We start from the raw sequence: 22,392 nt of genomic DNA on the forward strand, positions 1-22,392 counted from the left end.
AGACTCTAGACAGATTCAGACAGAGGAATTGCTAGCCAGTTTTCTACCAATCCATTAGTCATTATGTGAGCCACTGTAAGGGATGCCAACAATGAAAGCACATGCCATCATTGTCTCCAAGGCATATTTTACCAATTCCAGCTGCAGCAGCAACATTCCACCAAACTGAAATTGACCTTGTGGGGAAGTTACCAAAATTGACAAATGGGACTCAGTGGATAATAGTCAGTCTGGACTGACTTCCTCACCCACCATGCTGTCATAAAAGCTGGGCCGACTGCCAAAGCTCCAGAAATTGCTAATTTCCTTGTAATATGTCATTTTGAAGCACAAAGCACCCCATGTGATGATCTCTGAATACAGAAAAGTCTTCCAGTCAAGACTAATACCAGAAATAATTTCACATTGCAAGATCACCTACAGGATGACAATTGTCTGCAATCCACAGATGAATGTCCTCTTCGAATGATTTAATAAGACGTCGGCAGATATGCTCTCCATGTATACCGATGTCAAACAGAGAGATTGGGATACAATGCTGCCCATAGTGACCTGTACATGCAACACAGCAAAGCAAGACCAGGCTTCACACTGTTCCTTCTGCCGCAGTCACGAGGTTGAAATGACAATGGATACACTGTTTCTGTTTCAAGCTACACAGAATGACTATGTGAAACACATCTTCAGGGCAGAAAAAGCATGGGAGCTGGTTTACACAGGAATCCTGGACACCCAGGAGAAAGACCAAGAGCACTATAATGTCAAGCACTGGTCAGTGGGAGACTTAGTATGGATATTCCATCTGTGTGGAAAGTTGAACTAGTGGAAAAGTTACTAAAGTGCTACTTTGGGCTGTAATGTATCCTTTGTCACTTGTCAGATCTCGCATATGAAGTTCAGGATAATTACCATCCATCAAGAAGACATAAGTGCAGAGACATCATCTGTGTCCTTCGTATGATGCCCTACTGCAGTCCAGAGGTACAAGCCAGCTGATCACCCACTCAGTGATCATGAAGCTTTGACGGATGGGGCTACCTGTGATGCTCATCATAGTGAGGACGATGTAACAACACAACAGGAAATTAGGATCTGCTAGTGCAGATGTGAAGGGACTAAAGTGTGCTTGATGCCCGATACAGTGATCCTCCCTTGTGATTTTTAAATGTGGTTGACCAGAACCTCGCGGATGAGTTCCCATACAGTACAACATTTGGCAACTGTCACATCTCAGTACCTCACAAATTTGTATAGTGGGCAATTTGACCAGCCAACCAAATCGAGACCCGCAATATGGTCTCTTTCAAACTCTGTCAGGTATTGATAATGCTGCCTTAAACAGATGACATGATGATAAAAAAAGCTGCAGGGAGTCTATTACTTGTTCTGAAATGGCACATGCAGGTGTGAAGAAGTTACAGTGGGCTTGGTGCACAGTATGATGATCCTCCCATGTTCTTGTCAAACATGGTTGACCAGATGGTCACATACAAGTACACGGCAACTCTATGTCCTTCACAGTGATCACTCAACTTCTGATGCTGGTAATCTTAACCTCCCATACATCCCTATTAAAATTCTCTGTCTCTGCACAAGTTCTGAAAACTTTGAGAGGTGTAAGATATACAAAAGAAAAACTTTTTACTTATCTTCATTTTCTCTTGTTGTTGGCTGCAGTTCTCGTGTCTAGGGGTACATTCTTGAGGCTATAATTTTTATAACATTGAGGGGTTCCTATTGAACTGAATAATTGATGAAATTCTTTCTGTTGCTATGACTTTCCTTTATTTTATCCCATTCTTCTATATCACACTGACTTCACAATCCCCATTTTCATAAAACCATCAATTACATTATTAGTGACAAAATTGAAGAATACATGCGTTTCCATCAGAGGCGTGGCCACTACTACTAACATTCTGCAGTACTAACAATATTCCAAAGCATTTACAAAGCAAAAGAGTTTACAAACTTCCTTGACAAAAGAAGAATCATCACCAAGTTATAACATTATTTTGTAAATGAATCCAGAAATAAATTTAATCGTTATCATTAGATTGTCTAATTAATAATAGTAATTTAAGTATGCCAGATATTTTTTAATTTCAGATATTTCTAAAGGAAGAATAATTTTACCCATACATACAGAGTGTAACAAATTAATTTCTTTTTATACGTTTTAGCCTGAAATATAATACATCGTGTACAAAATCATATGAAATTCATTTATTTAAACAACTGAGATTATGTTCACCTGTATAAGTTACTTGGTATCAACTATTTCTATAAAACAAGGTTATGTTAGAAAAGGGTGTCCCATTACCTGCTGTTCATGTCCTTTATATATACTACCAGGCCTGGTAACAAAACTGAACATGAACAACACTGATGCACTCTCAAAGTGGTTTTACCTGCTGCAGAGATTTGCAGCTGCAAACATTTACTAACCCACTGATGCTGTGTACTTGTACAAAGTTATATTGACATCTGACCATGTTTCCTGCATGCTTCACTTTTTTTGCCAGGCAGTTTATATTTTGTAATACTATCAATTTAATTTCATCTTTCTTATACAGTCACCAGTGGTTTATCAATTTTTCATTGTGTGGGGTACCACGTATGATAGTATATTTTATATTTGGCATTCATATTTCATGTTTCTTCACATTTTCTGTAATGGGCAAACAATGCTTCTTTCCTGACAGTCTTTCTCTTTAACAGATGGTTCATATTTGCACTTGTCTTGGTTCATATTCACACTTCTCTTTTATTGCCCCATTTAACATAAAGCATTGGTGTTCAAATAGGATTTCTCGTCATATCAACATGTGCTGTAATTTTAACCTGATTCACCCGGTCCTAGTGCTACACATTGTTGTTTCTGTGACTTGTTATAGATACCAACATGTGGTTCCCAGTGTGGTGGTGCAGAATCTTACTGAACTTTATACTTGGTTGAATGTTATGTAGCTGTCATGAAATATGTTCGGTCAAGAGTTCCAGCTAAACATTTGCAGTTATTGATGTCTTGTCGAAGAAAAAAGTAGCAATGGTGTAACTACACATGATCTCAGACCACACATTTATTTACCTTTGGACTATCTTGCTAAAGTTCCTAGCCACATCGAGGTTTTTCCAGTCCACAGATTCTCACATTGTGTGTGTGCAATTTCCCTGAAAGATTAAAGGTTTGTGGCATCACTTATGCAAACTTGGGTGAAGAACATATCATCCATAGACATTTGTTCTCACATGTTATGTCCAAACTTTTTTTCCAGTAACCATTACACACACAGTACCTCCTCTTGAGAAGTAACCATTTCATATGTAATTCATTTCGCAGTATCTCGTACCTCACAGAAATGTAATGTGATTAAAATTTTGATAGTCATTAAGTGCACAGTACAAATCTGAAGAAGATATTAGTTGCTTTTGTAATACATTTGTGAAACTGTTAAGAGAGTTTATGGACACCCTGTTGTTCATGAATGTACCTAGTAGCTTGCTACGTTTCCCCAAATTTTAGATTCGTATTTTAGGTGTATCACCTGTATACTCTCTAAAATCCAAGACATACCAGTATGACAATCACACAATACACACACTTTGTTCCCAAACTTTGTTTAAATACAATAAATTGCTTAAAAGATAAACATCCATTGAATAACATTAGGCTTTTGTCACTGCAGAAATTTCTGCACTCAAGAAATGCACTGCAGATTAGATTAGATTAGATTTAATTTCATTCCAATTGATCCATAGTGAGGAGGTCCTCCAGGATGTGAAACATGTCAGAAAAACAATAATGCCTGGGAAATACTTACAACTGAAACAAATAAGCTTATGTACCTTCCACAGGTCCCAAGTGGAATGATTGTCATTTTTTTAAATGAACACTATATGAAAGAAACATTTTACAAACACTATTGCACTGAATTTAAAAAAAAAAAAAGGTTTCTACACACACACACACACACACACACACACACACACACACACACACACACACAAATCAGTTGGTTCTACTGAGAAATTCATTGATGGAGTAGAAGGAGTTGGCCACCAATAAATCCTTTAGGCTTCTCTTAAACAGAATTTCATTGGTTGTACAGCTTTTTATGGCTACTGGCAAGTTATTGAAAATGTGTGTTCCTGAATAATGCGCACCTTTTTGTACAAGAGTCAGTGACTTTAAATCCTTGTGAAGATTATTCTTATTTCTAGTATTGATTCCATGAATTGAGCTGTTGGTTTGAAAAAATGATATATTTTTAATGACAAATTTCATTAAGGAATAAGTATATCGAGAAGCAGTAGTTAGTATCCCTAGTTCCCTTAACAGGCTTCTGCAAGATGTTCTTGAGTTCAAACCACATATAACTCTTACTGCACGATTTTGTTCCTGGAGAACTTTAGCTTGGCTTGATGAATTACCCCAAAAAATAATCCCATATGATATTATGGAATGAAAGTAAGCATAGTATGCCATCTTCTTCATTTTTATATCCCCTATGTCTGACACAATTCGCATTGCAAATAGAGATTTGTTAAGATGCTTCAGCTGTTATGAGGTGTGCTCCTCCCAGTTTAATTTATTATTAAGCTGTAATCCCAAGAATTTAACACTGTCCACTTCTTCCATCTGGTTGTCATCATATGTTAGGCATATACTCGTTGGACACCCCTTACAAGTTCTGAACTGCATGTAGTGTGTTTTTTCAAAGTTTTGTGACAAAGAATTAGCTAGGAACCAGTGATTAATGTCCACAAATAATTTATTAGCCGATCTCTCTAAGACTACACTTGATTAGCTATTTACTGCAATGTTTGTATCATCAGCAAACAAAACGAACTTGGCATCTGATAATGTTACTGATGAAAGGTCAGTGATATACACGAGAAAAGGTAAGGGTCCTAAAATGGCACCTTGTCGGACCCCACGTGTAATTAGTTCCCAGTTGGATGATGCCTGATAGCTTGATACATGTCTCTTTCCTAATAACACCCTTTGTTTCCTACCAGAGATATAAGATTTGAACCATTTTGCAGCATCTCCTGTTACACCATAATATTCCAATTTACTTAAAAGGCTATTGCGACTTACACAGTCAAATGCATTTGACAGATTACAAAATATGCCAGTTGCTTGCAATTTTTTGTCTAATGAATTAAGCACATTTTCACTGTATGTGTAATTAGCCTTCTCAATATCAGAACTCTTTAGAAATCCGAACTGCGACTTTGACAGTATGTTATTTGAGATAAGGTGGTTATAAAGCCGATTGTACATTACTTTTTCTAAAATTTTGGAAAATGCTGGCAAAATTGAAATTGGATGGAAATTTGATGCTATTTCTTTATCTCCCTTCTTAGACAGTGGCTTAACTTCAGCACCACTGATAAATGACTGGTTACACAGATAGCAGAATGTGTTTTAACTTTGTCAAGAGTGCTTCTAATTTTGAATAAATTTTTTCCACTGGTACTCACACAGTAATCATATAAGTAAAACATTCTCAGAATTGACACAAAAGAATTTTGAGGTGTAATGTTGTTGAAAACTGATTTGTTTGGTAGTAGATATCTGAACTAAAAATTGCTGATTTTCAGATTTTCCAACTGACCCATGTGAGGACAAATAGCAATAAAAGCAGTAAAGTTCCTCAGATCATATACCTTTTCACTTTGAAAGCCGTGAAGGCACTTATTCTGGCATATTAGCCATGGTGAATAGATAAAATATATTGTTTTAACTTACAGTAATTTTAATCAGGCCTTCTGTGAGAAATGTCATTAAATATTTCCAAATCCATGGATCATTCCATAAATGACACTTGTGTCAGGTCTAAATCATTAACTTCATACTTGAAAATGGGTGAAAATAACCTTCTGGCTATAAAATTTGTCATTAGGATGTGCTCTTTTTGCAAGTGTTTCATCACGGCTTCTAGAATTCCCATGATTCTGAAGTATGAACTGAGTATGTGAAACATGATGATGTGCTTGCCTAAAATTATTGCTGTACGCTCCTATAGATGAGTAATAACTGTTACTGGTATCAAAGAATTCTTCTTCTATGTTGCTAATAGTATCTCCAAAATTTCTTCTTGCGTGCAACCTTGTTATAGTGTCATTTTATCTGCAAAAATTAAATGTAGTCAACCTGCTTAAATCAGAAAAGCAATTTGAATAATGCTCTGCTGGCAATCTTGATAAATAATTAGACACCCAGCAAAGGTAAAAACAGCGACAATAGTTCACAACAGTAAACACGACTGGACCCTCCAGTGAAGTAGCTCAAACTGCAGATGGCTGCTGGTGGTGTAAATGCATGCAGATACCTGAGTGACTGCATTTCTACATGTTTCATTAACAATCAGGGATCAGTAAGGCTGCACGAGTAAATACCATCATAGTACTGGAGGAAATGGACAGTGGTGCACTCAAAGGTATCCACAGTACCAGGAAATGCTGCACATGATGGGTTAACACATCCACAGTAGTCATAGGATTAAACAACTACTCCTGTTGCATGGCAGTTAATGCTGTGACATAATTTTGACTAGTGCGTAGTCATCATCAGGTTACGTGAAAAGTTGTACGTTTGAGAGTGTCTTCAGAATTAATGTTTTCCGTAGAGTAGTTGTTTCTGAGGTATAAAATGATGTACAGATGTGCTAGTAGATAATATTGAATGTACTGCAGATTCATCACCAACCACTAGTACAGTGGTGCATCATTATGTACCTCAGGAACAACTATGCTACACGGACACTAATTCTGATAGTGATTAGCCACTTGTTGATATGGTCAGAGCAATAACTCATCATTCAATTGGTGTTTCTTTGTAAGTGCTATATGCTTCTATAGTTTTGATATTTACTTGTGTCATATAGTAATCATGGGCCAAATAATTTAAGGAAATTGCTAACATTTGATCATTCTGAGTATACCAAAATTTTGAAGTATCTTAAATGCTTTCCAGGGGAAAGTGTAGATGATTGTGGAGGAGGCTACAGTGAAAGCATTACTGAGATGTGTGAAGAACTTCAAAATGGGTGTCTTCCATTATTGATTGTTACACCCAATGGCCGAGATGATACAGGAACAAATCGTGACTGTTTTCTCTTGAACCCTACCTTGAAATCACCACTGCACATGAATATGTTCAGATTCCTGGGTATGTTGCTAACAAAATAAAGTAAATATGTCTGATATTTGAACGAAGAGTGACAAAAAAATATTTTAATTTTTTGGTTCACCAATTTTTACACACATGGTGTGATTTAAATCAAACAAAAAACTCAGAAATAATGCTAGTTAACTATAAGTTAAAATGTTTGTGGAATGTTAATTGTAACTACATAGAAGATCGTTTTAAGCAGCAATGAGAAATTGATGCTAATTATTATACACAAACTTTTTACAGGTATTCTAATGGGAATTGCTATCAGGACAGGTAGCCCCTTAAGCCTGAACCTTGCAGAAGCTGTATGGAAGCAGTTAGCTGGAATGACTTTAACACCAGCTGATCTTACAGAGGTGGATAGAGATTATGTCCCAGGTAAATGAAGAGTATATGAAGTTATTTCCATAAACTGTTACATGTTTATATGTTCAGTTTTGAGATGCCAGAGTCCTTGAAATACTCAATTATATTTTATGAAAATCTTGCTATGTTTATTAATAGTACCTTCAGTAATTATATTGCTGGAAATGATCATTTGCTTTTAAATATGTCTAAAGATCCAAGAGCACTTATGACCACCATACAACATACAAGACCTTGCAGTTCTTCACCTAATAGAGAGATGAGCTATCAGATTCCATTGTAGAAAGAAACATTAGGTGTGCAGAATGAAATTTTCACTCTGCAGCAGTGTGTGGACTGATACGAAACTTTGTGGCATATTAAAACTTTGTGCAGGACTGAGACTCCAAGTCAGGACCTTTGTCTTTCGTGAGCAAGTGCTCTATTGGCTGAGCTACCCAAGCACAACTCTCAACCTGTCCTCACAATTTTACTTCTGCCAGTTCCTCATTTCCTGTTTACCAAACTTCACAGAAGTTCTTTGAAACTTGCAGGACTAGCACTCCTGGAAGAACAGATATAGCATCTTTACTTAATTCATTTTTTAGTTGATTATTCAAGTATTAGTGTCATTTACATATAGCAAATTATACTCTGCATTCATGGTTTTTAATGAGGATCGTAAGTTGGGCTTTACAAAAGGTTGGCTCAAATAATATCTACCTTTTGGAGATTGGCATTATACGGAGGGCAATGTAGGAAGTAACTACCGATTGTGCAGTCCTAATGTGCAGATTGGTATCAGGATTATATCCAAGTTTAAATTGACACCTCCCACTCATTACAGATGATGTGAAGAATACAATTGTGCAAGACAGATAGGAAACCCTAGGCAGGTTACACATTTCTTTGCCAAATATTTCTCTTTCTTTGCTTGACAAAATTCTGTCTGAACTTCTTGGCTATAGAAAAATTTGGGCTTGATGGTTTCCCAGGCAACTAAGCGATCAAGACAAAACACAGTGAATGGTTAGAGCATTGAAATTTTTTGATGTGATGTTGCCCAAATGAAAATGCCTTTCTCTACCAGATTATTACTGGTTTTCTAATATGTGGGTTTCATTTCACTCCAGAGACCAAGTGCCAATTACTCATGGTGAGAGTTGAATCCATGATTTTGGTCTGGGGCAGTGGGAGTGACCTCACATAAGTTTTGTATCATCATTCCATCTCCAGATTCTCTAGAGTAAACAAAGTTGTTTTCTGAATCTATTATAACATCAATTACAATCACAGGAAAATTATCGAAACTGCTAAGCCTGAAAGCTATGAGGCAAGAATCTCTCTCTCTCTCTCTCTCTCTCTCTCTCTCTCTCTCTCTCTCTTTTAAGAATAAACAGATGTAGTTCTGGGGGAGGGGTGTGCAGCCCCATAGACCATGGCACCATTCTTCACTAAAGAAACTATGGAATTCCAACAAATTCTAACTACTGAAAACTCATGACGTTGGTGTTCTGGTATCTTAAGGGTCTTCTCATGGTCAGTTTCATGCTAAAAGACACTACGATCAATTCAGATCGATATTATGACAGCCGAATAAAGCTATACCAAGAAATCCAAACTCATAGGAATGGTGTGCTTCCTTACAGTTGTACTTCTTCACAAAAACTGTCATGAGGACAGGTATGCTGCTGCAACCAGAGACTTGTCAGATGAATTTTGATGATAAATGTTTGATCAAACACCCTACAGTTCTCACCTTGTTCTTAGTGATTTTCACCTTTTCATTGAACTCAAATAGTTTCTGAGTAGGAAACATTTTGTAATTTATGCTGAAATTAAGACTAAAACTGGCTTGATGGTTTGTAGACAACCAACTACAGAGCATGTGTTGACAGATATGACAAATGCTTGAGTAAATGATTGTGTAGAGATTTAAAGTTACATTCAGTTTCTGGAAGTGACATGATTTGTTTAATAAAGTGTGTTTCTTGAGTTTATTAAAGCCAAATGATGTTACTTTCTGTATTACTCTCATATAATATCTTAGCATTTGTGTGTCCTGATGACAAAAACGCTGTCATTGTTGTATAGTGTTACAATGTACTTGAGTGACCTACTGGAGATAGTCAACTGTAAGTTGGTGAATACCTGGTGGGTAGAAGGATATGGAAGGATATGTGCTACTGTAATTAATTTACAGCCAGTGTATGGTAAAATAACCACAGATATGACAAAAGTTTTTTACTAGCTATAATCATTCAGTGTTAAAGAATTAGTTCAACAAATGCAGTGTGTATGAGAACACCCTTTTCTAGATGAAAACAGTATATTGTAGTAAACATATAAAAACTATGTATCTAGCAGATATGTGCACTATCATGCCTTACGGAGAGGTCTCTGCATCTCCATGCCATCCTTTATGTCTTTGGAGAATGTCAGGCATTACATTTTGAAAATCTTCCTTTATGTTTTTGCACAATTCTTCTTTAGTCTTTTACTAATATTGGGTCACTATCCAGAGGTACATATGTAAGACTTCAGTGACTATTGAGAGATTTGCCGCATTGGCTGGGCTGCAATATATTGTCGCAGAAGAAGCTGAATAGCACCGTGGTGTAGTGGTTATGACACTGAACTGTTGCATGGAGGGTCGTGAGTTCAAAACTCACCTGGACAGTGCAATTTGAATTTCTATATTTGATTTGAGTACATTCTAGATGTATCCTCAAATATCATGAATCATCGTACTGGAATGTTCTGTAGCTGTATAAATACTGTATGTGTTCTGGCCGGAAGCAGTTCACTCCCCACTCTTGTATGTGCAAATTCTGAATAAACCTTTGTTAAGTGAAGTTAGTGTTCGTCATTCATATAACAACACCTTCTTCTACGTGACATCATTTTGGTAGAGACGCTGGATATTGGAGCTTGTGATAGTGCACACTATCAACGACACAGTGGCTCACATCAGGCCATGAAAGAGCCACCGTTTATGTGGCGAGAAACCTGAGCTAGAGCCATATTCAACAGATCACAATCTATCGGATCCAGAAGAAGAGGACGTTACAATGACAGAAACTGTGTGCTACCACATGAGACATCCTTCTGGGTTCTCTGGTGACGATGTTGCTGAGGACATGTATCAAGCCCTACTCCTGAAGGAGGTTTCGACAGCAGACGACTTCATAAAATGGTGCCAGTCTATTGGGACAATGCGTCAAAAAAGAATTACACACAAGAAGTTTGAATGGCTTCCAAATGTTGTATTGATGTCTGTGATGAAGGAAGCAACTGATTTCACCATGTTCTTCATCAGATAGTGAGAGAGGAAGTTTAGAAGGCACTTGGATTCCACAGCAAGCAAAAAACTGAGATGCTTCAAGAGGTCACAAGGGAGGAAGTAGAACAGACATTGAACCCAATCTCTCGCCCTTCATTTCCCTTTAAAATGGTGAAAAAGTCAAGACAAGGTGGAGTTATGTTCCTACAGTGCCATATGAGGAACCTGTTTGGGCACCAAGGAAGACTGACGTCTGGAGGACCCAGGATAACCAACCAGTATGTTTCCACTGTGGATGACCGGGACATGTGGTGCACTATTGTCAACAAAGGTGGCAGATATTTGATGACACCCGCACCAGAAGACAGCAGACCAATCTTAGCCGACGCCAAGTCCAGGACAACGAAGATGAACAAGATGATGTGAATGCAAGATGACGTAAGTCACCATCACCACAAGCTAACCACTGGAGAGGACGCTCCCCAACACGCCGATCAAGATCCTCATCGCTATATAGAAGATCCAGCCAATCACCTAGCTGCTGCAACCTGGAAAACTAAAGGGTGCAACCTTCCTTGGAGGTGAGGCCGCCGAAGAGAAAAATCCTCTGCCGTCGATCACTACAAAAATGATAGAAAACTACATCGATATCCTCATGGATGGCCAACCAGCCCAAGCTCTTGTGGGCTCTGGAGCATCCTATTCAGTCATTTCGGAGAAGCACCATCGCCAGTTACAGAAAATCGTATTCGTCGAAAACAAAACATCTCTGCTGAAGGTAGCTAATGGTAAATATGTAAAACCTACAGGAACATGTACCATTCATGTGGTTATAAGTGGCCATACACAGCCCTTACAATTCATCATCTTACAAGAGTGTAGTCATGATGTCATTCTCGGATGGGACTTTTTGAAAGCTTCTCAGGCAATTATAGATTGTGGTCACTCGAAGATCAGATCTTTCCAAGACGCTTGTGCGTAGCAAATGCTGAACCGTTAATTGAAGAACAGCTGAGCATCATAGAAACCTCCCATGCTGAGTCTGTGTACGAAATTAGTGCTACCGTTACGAGAAAAGATCTTCTAGCTTGACTATCACCAGATCTCACTACGGAACAACAGAAGAAGCTACTTGCCATTCTTTAATAGTTCTCTGAATGCTTCAATCCCCAGGTGAAGAGCAAATTTGACAAATCGATGGTGAAGCACCGGATTAGCTCTGGAGACCCTCAACCAATAAGCCAGAGAGCATACTGTGTGTCAGCAACAGAATGTCAAATAATTCGTGGGGAGGTAGAGAAAATAATGAAGAATTACATCATTCAGCCTTCGCAGAGCCCACGGTCATCACCAGTGGTCCTCGTCAGGAAGAAGGATGGCAGTTGGCTCTTTTGTGTTGATTACAGGAAGCTTAATAAGATAACTAAAAAGGACGTTTACCCTCTTCCATGAACTGATGATACACTAGATTGTCTGAAGGGGGCTAAGTTTTTCTCAACCATGGACATGTCACTTGGGATACTGGCAAATCGAAGTAGATGATGCTGATCGTGAGAAAACTGCATTAATCACCCCTGAGGGCTTGCATTAGTTTAAGATAATTCCGTTTGGTTTGTGTAATGCACTAGCAACTTTTGAACGGATGATGGATAATCTTCTAAGGCACCTGAAGAGGACGATGTGTCTTTGTTATTTAGATGACATTATGGTGTTCTCAGAGACATTTGATGAACATATAGAAAGACTGAGGGCCGTTCTTAAGTGTCTCCAATAAGGCAAACTGAAACTTAATCCAAGAAAGTGTCTCTTTGGAGCAAAAGAAATCAAAATACTTGGAAACCTTTTGTCAAATGAAGGTGTGTGGCCACACCCAGAAATGGTGAGATCTATAACGAAATTTACTAATTCCTAGAAGTATTAGGGATGTGAGAAGCTTCCTCAGATTATGTTCTTATTACCGTCATTTTATCAAAGACTTTTGTATCAAAGCCAGGCCACTCCAAGAGTTGTTAAAAACCGATGCTGAATTCATGTGGGGTGGTGCGCAACAAGATTCTTTCGATGTGCTGTGAAAAGCTCTGACGACTGACTCTGTACTTGGTCTGTATGATGAGGAAGCACCTAAAGAACTACACACAGATGCCAGCGGGTGTGGGATCAGTGCTGTTCTGGTGCAAATTTTGGATGGAAAAGAGAAGGTTATAGCCTATGCTTGTAGGACACTTACAAAAGCCGAGAGAAACTACTTAACTACAGAAAGAGAATGTCTTGTTGTGATCTGGGCCATGTGCAGATTTCGACAGTATCTCTATGCAAGGCCATTCACAGTTGTTACAGACCATCATTCCCTTTGTTGGTTGACATGTCTTAAGGATCCAACAGGACAACTCGTCACACGGGCACAATGTCTTCAAGAGTATGACATTACCATAGTGTACTAAAGTGGAAGAAAACACCAAGATGCCAACTGTCTCTCAAGAAACCCTGTGCAAGACCATCAAGACTTTGATGAAGATAGTGCCTGTCTCGCTGCACTCCAGGATATCTCTGCTGAGCAGAAGAAGGATGCCAAGATATCTCAAATTATACTTGCCTTAAATCGGTCAGAGGATGTGAAAGGACAATTTAAGGTAGTTAATGGATTACTTATCAAGAAAAACTTTGATCCGTTTGGAAAGAGGTGGCTACCAATGATTCCTAAACACATGCGCTTAGATGTTCCATGACACACCTGAGGCCGGACATTTAGGATTTATTAAGACATATGATAGAATCCACAAGAGATTTTTCTGGCCAGGTTTATTTAGGAGTGTCTGTCACTGTGTGTCGCACTGTCGAGAGTGCCAGAGGAGAGAGGCAGTTCCTCAGAAACCACCTTGCCTACTCATACCAATTCCACCAGCCGAAACGCCTTTCTGGTGTGTTGGGATTGACCTCCTCAGACCTTTCCCAATGTCTGCTAGTGACAATAGATGGATTATTGTTTGCACTGATTATCTGAAGCGCTATACCACTACAAAAGCTGTGAAAACAGCCAAAGCATCCGAGGTAGCCAAATTCATCGTGGAAGATATTGTATTAAAACACGGTGCCCCAAGATCATTAATTACGGATTGAGGGAAAGTTTTTCAATCAAATCTTGTGACAGAGATAAACCATCAGTGCAACATTACTCATTAAATGACGACTGCCTACCATCCACAAACTAACGGGCTTACTGAATGCCTTAATAAGACCTTGGCCGACATGGTATCAATGTTTGTCACTGTTGTGCAGAGCAAATGGGATGAGGTGCTACCTTTCGTGACGATTGCCTACAACACCGCCAAACAAGACGCCAAAGGATTTATGGCATATTTCCTGGTGCGTGGGCATGAGGTGACTACGATGATGGCTACTGTATTTCTGTTACATCCTGATGACATGGACAATTACTACATCAGCCAGGTGTTAACCAGAGTGGAGGAAGCTTGGCAGTTAGCTCAACTCTGCATGCTGCAGGCTCAAGAAAATGATCGCCGAAGGAATGACGTGAGCCTTCGCCCTGTTGTCTACCAGCCTGGTGACCTCGTCTGGATCTTCACTCCTGTTCGTAAGGTTGGTCTCTCTGAGAAGTTCCTCAGGCACTACTTTGGACCTTATAAGGTTGTAAGACAGTTGTCTGTTGTTACTTATGAAGTTGAAGATTTCGGCCCTGACACAAGACGATGAAAGATCAGAGATATGGTCCATATCCTTCGAATGAAGCCCTATAAGAATCCTGCAACCCACGGTAAATCTGAAGCTCCAGCAACAGGCAACAAGCGGAAAGGTGACGAAGAGTGTAGCAGTAAAAGAAGTTCTAAGAAGTCACCGCCAGGGTGAGAATCAGTCATCAGGAGTCGGAGTATGCAGGACCGATAACTCGTTCCCGGACTAGGAGGACGTAACACCAAGATGCTGTTCTCTTAAGGAGGGAGCAATGTCACAGAAGAAGCTGAGTAGCACCGTGGTGTAGTGACTATGACACTAAACTGTTGCATGGAGGGTTGTGAGTTCAAAACTCACCTTGACTGTACAATTTGAATTTCTATATTCAATTTGAGTACATTCTAGAAGTATCCTCAAATGTCATGAATCATTGTACGGGAATATTCTGTAGCTGTATATATACTGTATGTGATCTGACTAGAGGCAGTTTGCCCTGCACTCTTGTACATGCAAGTACTGAATAAACCTTCGTTAAGTGAAGTTAGTGTTCGACATTCATCGAATAACAACCTCTTCTATGTGAGAATATCAGTAAACACTTGTCAGAGGGTGGCACTACCTCATGTGGTTGCCACGGCAGCTTTGCATCGCTCAGGCATGAGCCGTTGCTGTCACGTGGAGCCCCAGTATCTCTGACATGTTATCTCAACCAATACTTGAGCTAGGCTCTCAGCCAACACCCAAGCTAGGCTCAGAATTCGAATCACCCTCTAATACTAAATCCCTCCCCTCTCTCCCCCATTTAATTGGTACATAGAGCTGGAAGTGACATGGCTGTTGCCTGCTTCAAGAAGGAAGGGGAGAGAGGAAAGTAGGAATGCTCACCAAAAGTGCCCATGGAGGGTCCCTATCGTGATCGACTTGGGAGGGAGGCAGTGCCATATGTGAGAGTCCTGGGTGATTGATGGAGGGAGGCAATGCCATATGTGAGAGTCCTGGGTGATTGATGGAATCTGAGGCACAGCTTGGACCGGCCTGCAGGGGAGTGGGCACCGGAACTGGTGGAAATGATACTAATGGGTCAGCCTCCATGGGCACCACAGGCCAATAATGTTCAATGTCCACTGATAGGGAGAGAAGGGGTCCACCAATAGCAGGAGTGAGAGGCGGCAGTGGCATAGGAGGAGCTTCCAATGCTGGTCAATTTTGATTTCTTGCTGATGCCTGACACAAAGGCAGAGGTTGTAGTAGTAAGTGGCAGGCCAGTCCCTGGTGTGGTCGCAGGTAGCACTCCATCCTGGTGGTAGTGGTGGTGCTGGTCGTGGTTGTGGGAAATGGGGGGGGGAGGGGGGGGGGGGTATATGTCATGGTGTGGTCGGAGCTGATTCTATTGCTGACCAGCTGCTCCTAGTTGACCTCAGTCTCAAACACCTGCCACCTCCTGCTGCTGATGACAGTGCCTTGGGTTCGCCTGAGGTTCTGGCTGAGAGTATGAACCCAGATGAGAGCTTCAATGCATTGATATGACTGTGTGCAGGGCAGTGGACCCGTGGAATCGGGTGCAGCAAGTAAAATGGGGTGTGGGGGTCTGTGCCCATGTAAACTTTTGGCTGGGCTACATCCATTTGCGGGGGTGGATCGGTAGGAGGCAAGGAAGCTAGTGAGAGCTTCCCTGGAGTAAGCTGTCATCAGTAGTTGTCGCATATGTGTCTTTGAATGTCCTGTCCATCTGCCCAGCTTCCAATTTGGATGTGGAATGGAAAGAGCAGTGGTCAGGTACTCATTGCCATGTTACTGATAAAAATCGTGAAATGTGAATGCTGTGAACTGAGGGCCATTGTCATAAACCAGGATGGAAGAGCCCCATCTGTCACTAATATGGTGGGCAGGGCACTTGTAGCCATAAATGCATCATACTGAAAATTAGAGGGGCATTGACAAGTGACCACATTGCTCCCCAGAATGACCAGTGAAATCAAAATGTACCCTTTGCCAAGGCTGAAGATTGAACAGCTGTGCTGGTGCAAATTGGTTGTGGGTGGAGACATGGCAGTTCCAGACAGTGCATTCAAGGATAGCATCAACACCACACCAGTACACATAATGTCGCACTATTGCATTCGTTCTCCACATTCCCTGTGTGCAGTGTGGAGGAACTGCAGTACGTGGGGGTGCAGTGTTGGAGGAACTAGCACTGAGCGTTCATTGTCACCTGTAGCCAGCAAAACTCACCCCCTCATTGACATTAAGCCTGTGCCGTAAGGAAAAATAAGTGTGCCATTCTGGGTTGGCTTTCTTAGGCAAATACTCCTGCTACCTTCGCCTACAGCAGACAACATCCTGTGGAGGAGCAGATTGTGGGCCATTTCTGCCACTACCTCATACACTGTAATTGGAAATTTATTTATTTATTTATTTATTTATTTATTTATTGTTCCATGGGACCAAATTAAGGAGAAGTCTCCATGGCCATGGAACAAGTCAATACATGAAATTATAACACGATATTAGAAACAGATAAAATGAAATATAAAAAAACATATTCAGGTGACAAGTCGTAAGTTTAAATGAAGAAAATCAACAATGTAACACTGGAATTTGCTTAATTTTTTAGCTCTTCCAGGAGCTCCTCGACAGAATAGAAGGAGTGAGCCATGAGGAAACTCTTCAGTTTAGACTTAAAAGAGTTTGGGCTACTGCTAAGATTTTTGAGTTCTTGTGGTAGCTTATTGAGAATGGATGCAGCAGAATACTGCACTCCTTTCTGCACAAGAGTCAAGGAAGTGCATTCTACATGCAGATTTGATTTTTGCCTAGTATTAACTGAGTGAAAGCTGCTAACTCTTGGGAATAGGCTAATATTGCTAACAACAAACGACATTAAAGAAAATATATACTGTGAGGGCAATGTCAGATTTCCCAGATTTTTGAATAGGGGTCGACAAGACGTTCTCGAACTTACACCACATATAGCTCGAACAGCTCGTTTTTGAGCCAAAAATACCCTTTTTGAATCAGAAGAATTACCCCAAAAAATAATACCATACAACATAAGCGTATGAAAATATCCGAAGTAGACTACTTTTCGTGTTGAAGTGTCACTTATTTCAGATACTGTTCTAATGGTAAATAAAGCAGCATTTAGCTTCTGAACAAGATCCTGGACATGGGCTTTCCACAACAGCTTACTATCTATCCGAACGCCTAGGAACTTGAACTGTTCCATCTCGCTTATAATATGCCTATTCTGTCTGATCAAAATATCGGTTCTTGTTGAATTATGAGTTAGAAACTGTAAAAACTGAGTCTTATTGTGATTTAGCATCAAATTATTTTCCACAAGTCACGAACTTATTTCATGAACTACATCATTTGTTACTGTTTCAATATTACGCACAAGATCCTTCACTATCAAGCTGGTGTCATCAGCAAACAGAAATATTTTTGAATCACCTGTAATACTAGAAGGCATATCATTTATATAAATAAGAAACAGCAGTGGCCCCAGCACCGACCCTTGGGGAACGCCCCACTTAACAGTGCCCCATTGGGACTGAACATCACTACCACTCTCAATATTGCGGAGAATTACCCTCTGCTTTCTGTTCTTAAAGTAAGAGGCGAACCAATTGTAAGCTACTCCTCGTACTCCATAATGGTCCAACTTCTGCCGTAATATTTTGTGGTCAACACAGTCAAAAGCCTTCGTAAAATCAAAGAAAGCACCTAGCGTTCGCAACCTTTTATTTAATCCGTCCAAACCCTCACAGAGAAAAGAGAATATAGCATTTTCAGTTGTTAAGCCATTTCTAAAACCAAACTGAACATTTGACAGCAAATTATGTGAATTTAAATGCTCCAGTAACCTTGTATATACAACCTTCTCGATAACTTTAGCAGACACCGATGGCATAGAAATAGGTCTAAAATTGTCAACATTATCAATGTCTCCCTTTTTATAAAGTGGCTTCACTACCGAGTACTTTAATCAGTCAGGAAACCGACCACTACTAAAGGAAAAGTTACAGATATGGCTGAGAACTGGGCTAACGTACATAGAACAATACTTCAGTATTCTGCTAGATACCCCGTCATATCCATGAGAGTTCTTGGTCTTTAGTGATTTAATTATTAACTCAATCTCCCTCTTGTCAGTATCATGGAGGAGCATTTCAGGTAACAGTCTCGGAACACTTTTTTCTAAGAGCGCTATATGATTCCCTGTTGGGACTAGGTTTCTATTTAGTTCACCTGCTATATTCAGAAAGTGATTATTAAATACTGTACATATATGCGACTTATCAGTAACACGGACATTCCCACTACGCACTGATTCCATATCCTCGACCTGTCTCTGCAGACCAGCAACTTCCTTTACGACTGACCATATGGTTTTAATTTTATCCTGAGACTTAGCTATTCTATCTGCATACCACATACTTTTTGCCTTCCTAATAACATTTTTAAGCACCTTACAATACTGTTTGTAATGGGCTGCTGAATTTAGATTTTGACTGTTTCTAACGTTTTGATATAATTGCCACTTTGTTCTACAAGATATTCTTATCCCTCTAGTCAGCCACCCAGGCTGCCTGTTTGTGCTAGTACCCTGTTTTAAATGTTCTAACGGAAAGCAACTTTCAAAGAGCATGAGAAAAGTCTTGAGAAAAGCATTATATTTATCGTCTACTGTATCAGCGCTATAAACATCTTGCCACTCTTGTTCCTTTATGAGGTTTACAAAGGTCTCTACAGCAACTGGATCAGCTTTCCTGAACAGCTGATGACTATATTTAACACGTGTTGCAGCACAAAAATCTTTTAAAGTTAAAATTTGTGCATCATGATCTGAAAGGCCATTCACCTTTTTGCTAACAGAATGCCCTTCTAGTAATGAGGAATGAACAAAAATGTTGTCTATGGTTGTTCTACTGTTCCCTTGCACTCTCGTTGGAAAGAATACGGTTTGCATAAGATTATATGAATTAAAGAGGTCTACCAGCATCTTCTTCCTTGCACAATCACTTATACAATTAATATTGAAGTCACCACATATAACTAACTTTTTGTATTTCCTATAAAGTGAACCAAGAACCTCCTGTAGCTTTAACAAAAATGTTGTGAAATCGGAGTCTGGGGATCTATAAATAACAACAGTTAGAAGTTTAGCTCCGTTAAATTTAACCACACCTGCACAACATTCAAACACCTTTTCAGTGCAGTACTTTGAAACACCAATTGACTCAAATGGGATGCCGTTTTTCACATACATGGCTACTCCCCCACACCGCAAAGAGCTCCTCGAAAAGCTGCCAGCCAACCTGTATCCTGGTAAAGGAAACCTCTGAATTATCTCCTTAGTTAAGAAGTGTTCAGATATACCAATAATTTCAGAGTCAACATCTATAAGCAGTTCACTAACTTTATCTCTAATACCTTGTATATTTTGATGAAATATACTAATTCCCTCATTACTCAGATACCTAAGCTTTGTCAAAAGTGATTCCCTTGTTAGAGAGACTTCCCTTAAGCAGGAATACCTATCAGCTGACTTCAATCTAAAAAAGGTGCAGCTCTAACACCCACTACTGCAGGAATTTTCCCATGAGTGATCCCACCAACCCCACCTATGCTGCCACCTATAAGTTTTGCCAACCTCCCCTTCCCATACCTGTTGAGGTGCAGGCCATGTCTAGTGAAACCTGTCCTGCTGATAGACTCCACCGACACCACTGAAATGTGACCCATGTTTTCTGTCATCAGCGCACCCCCAAGTCTCATGTCATTACGCCTGACGGCTGTATTAAGATGAGGCAGATCGTGACGCTGAAACAGTTCCACGAAATGCACATTCGTGTTGTCAGTCTGAGTGGCTATCTTTTCCAGGTCACCATCTATGTTATACTCCCCATCCCTACCCATACTATTACCAGCCCCACCCACAATCCCTACCTGATGCTCTTTAGTAAAATCCCTATATAACCCCCCTATGTTAACTGTCACCTGAGCCAACCCTGCATTAGGCTTCACAATGCTGGTGACCTGGTCATCAAGGTTGTGTCACTGGTTTCTGTCTAAGGCAAAACACAGCACCTTGTGCCTGTCAAATTTGGCATCTGTGCCACACATCAACTGGGAAAGCATATTTGCATTGGAGTGCTGTATGGCTGGGCTGATAATGGATCTCACAGATACAGTTACCGAGGAAACAGTGCCCACCACTGCAACTGCTGCACTGTTTTATTGGGAAGTTTTGAATGGGGGCCGAGCAATGAAATACAAGATTTGTGATTGGTGATCTAGTAAAACTTTGCACCATACAGGAACACATGAAACTTCTGGATGCCAGTATATGATAGCTAATGCCTTCTTCTCAATTTGTGAATAATTCCTCTGCACAGCATTTAATAATTTAGATGCAAATGCAGTGGGCTGTTCTGTGCAGTTGGTGTATTTGTGGGACAACACAGCACTCCTGCCACAATCCAATGCATCAATGGCAATCATCAAGTGCATGCTGAGATGGCATGCAACTAAACAAGGAGCTGACATTAGGCACTGTTTAAGTTGCATGAAAGCTTTTTGGCACACCTCTGACCACACAAATTTAGCACTTTTTTACACAGTTGATTGCGTGGATGGGAAATGTGGGCCACATGTGGAATAAACTTGGCATAATGATTTGCTTTGCTGAGGAACAGTTGTAGTTCTTTGAGGTTCTTAGGAGGTGCTAAGTCAGCGATTGTGGCCACGTGGTCCTGCATCAGAGTGAGCCCATCTTGACTTAATATGTGACCCAAGTACTTGACATTTGTTGCAAAGAAACTACATTTATTGAACTGACAGCGCAGAACATTGGCTTGGATCTGCTCAAACATCATCTATAAAGTGGACAGATGCTACTGCCACATTGCCCCAGTAACTAACAAATCATATAAATAATTAACACAGTTGAGAATATGTTAAATGAGTTGCTAAAGACATTTCTGATATATCGAAGGAGTACTCGCAACCACGAATGACGCCTTGTTATAGCAATACATGCTGAATGGCATGTTAAACACTAAAAATTGTTTCGCCTGATCATCTACAGGTGACTGAAAGCCGGGTGCCAGTGAGATCTATCTTGAAAAATATTTGCCCTGCTAGCCAATTTAGCCAACAATTCCTCCTGTCAAGGAATTACATACAAATCGACATTTGTCTCAGCATTAAAGATAGACTTAAAATCACCACAAATCTGAAGTGGCCCAGCAGGTTTCTGAACTATGACCATGGGTGTAGCCCATCAGCTAGACAATACTGGTGATAGAACACCCACCTAATGTAGGTTCAAATAGCTGCTTAAGTTGTGTACACAGTGCATTAAGTTCTGTGAATGGGATCACACATGAAACTAAATCAACCTCACCTTAAATTTGAAAACCAAAAAGCACAAAAGTGTCTAAACTAAAGATGTGAGTTTTCATCCAAGATTTGACTGCAAGCAAGGTTAGTTGCTGAGCAATATTTTTATACTTAGCTTTGATAATGATCTGACCCTGCAGTGGGATCGACTGGTCATTGTACACCAACACTTTGTGCTGAGGGGAGCTGCAAGGAGCCAATGCAACTGTGTGTGTCCTTGTTAACCAGAGGCACAGCCATGCCTATTTGCAACTGAAAATGGGTGGAATTGGTTGAATTTGGTGGCTATAATAGTCATGCACAAACATCAGAAAAACTTAGACTACTGGGATCTGAAAGTGGGCATAATTTTTGCACCACTTTGTACAGTTCACTACTCAAAAACAGTGAGTGCACACTGACACCCATGAGCAGTTATCTGACGTGTCTTGCAATGAAGAACAAAACAATAGAAATAGACTTCCCAACCTTGGTTTGCCTC

General features: G+C 40.0%; 1 protein-coding gene across 1 annotated transcript in view; it reads left to right on the forward strand.

Annotated features, from left to right (window-relative positions):
* The window catches only part of LOC124556600 (E3 ubiquitin-protein ligase HERC2), an 832,907-nt gene that overhangs the window by 763,538 nt on the left and 46,977 nt on the right, over positions 1–22,392 (forward strand). The window contains exons 78-79 of the mRNA XM_047130567.1: positions 6,986–7,180; positions 7,430–7,564. Of these exons, the coding sequence (XP_046986523.1) occupies positions 6,986–7,180; positions 7,430–7,564 (330 nt within the window). The remainder of the gene's footprint in view (positions 1–6,985; positions 7,181–7,429; positions 7,565–22,392) is intronic.

This window comes from Schistocerca americana, chromosome X (genome assembly GCF_021461395.2).
Source record: "Schistocerca americana isolate TAMUIC-IGC-003095 chromosome X, iqSchAmer2.1, whole genome shotgun sequence".
Lineage (NCBI taxonomy): Eukaryota > Metazoa > Arthropoda > Insecta > Orthoptera > Acrididae > Schistocerca > Schistocerca americana.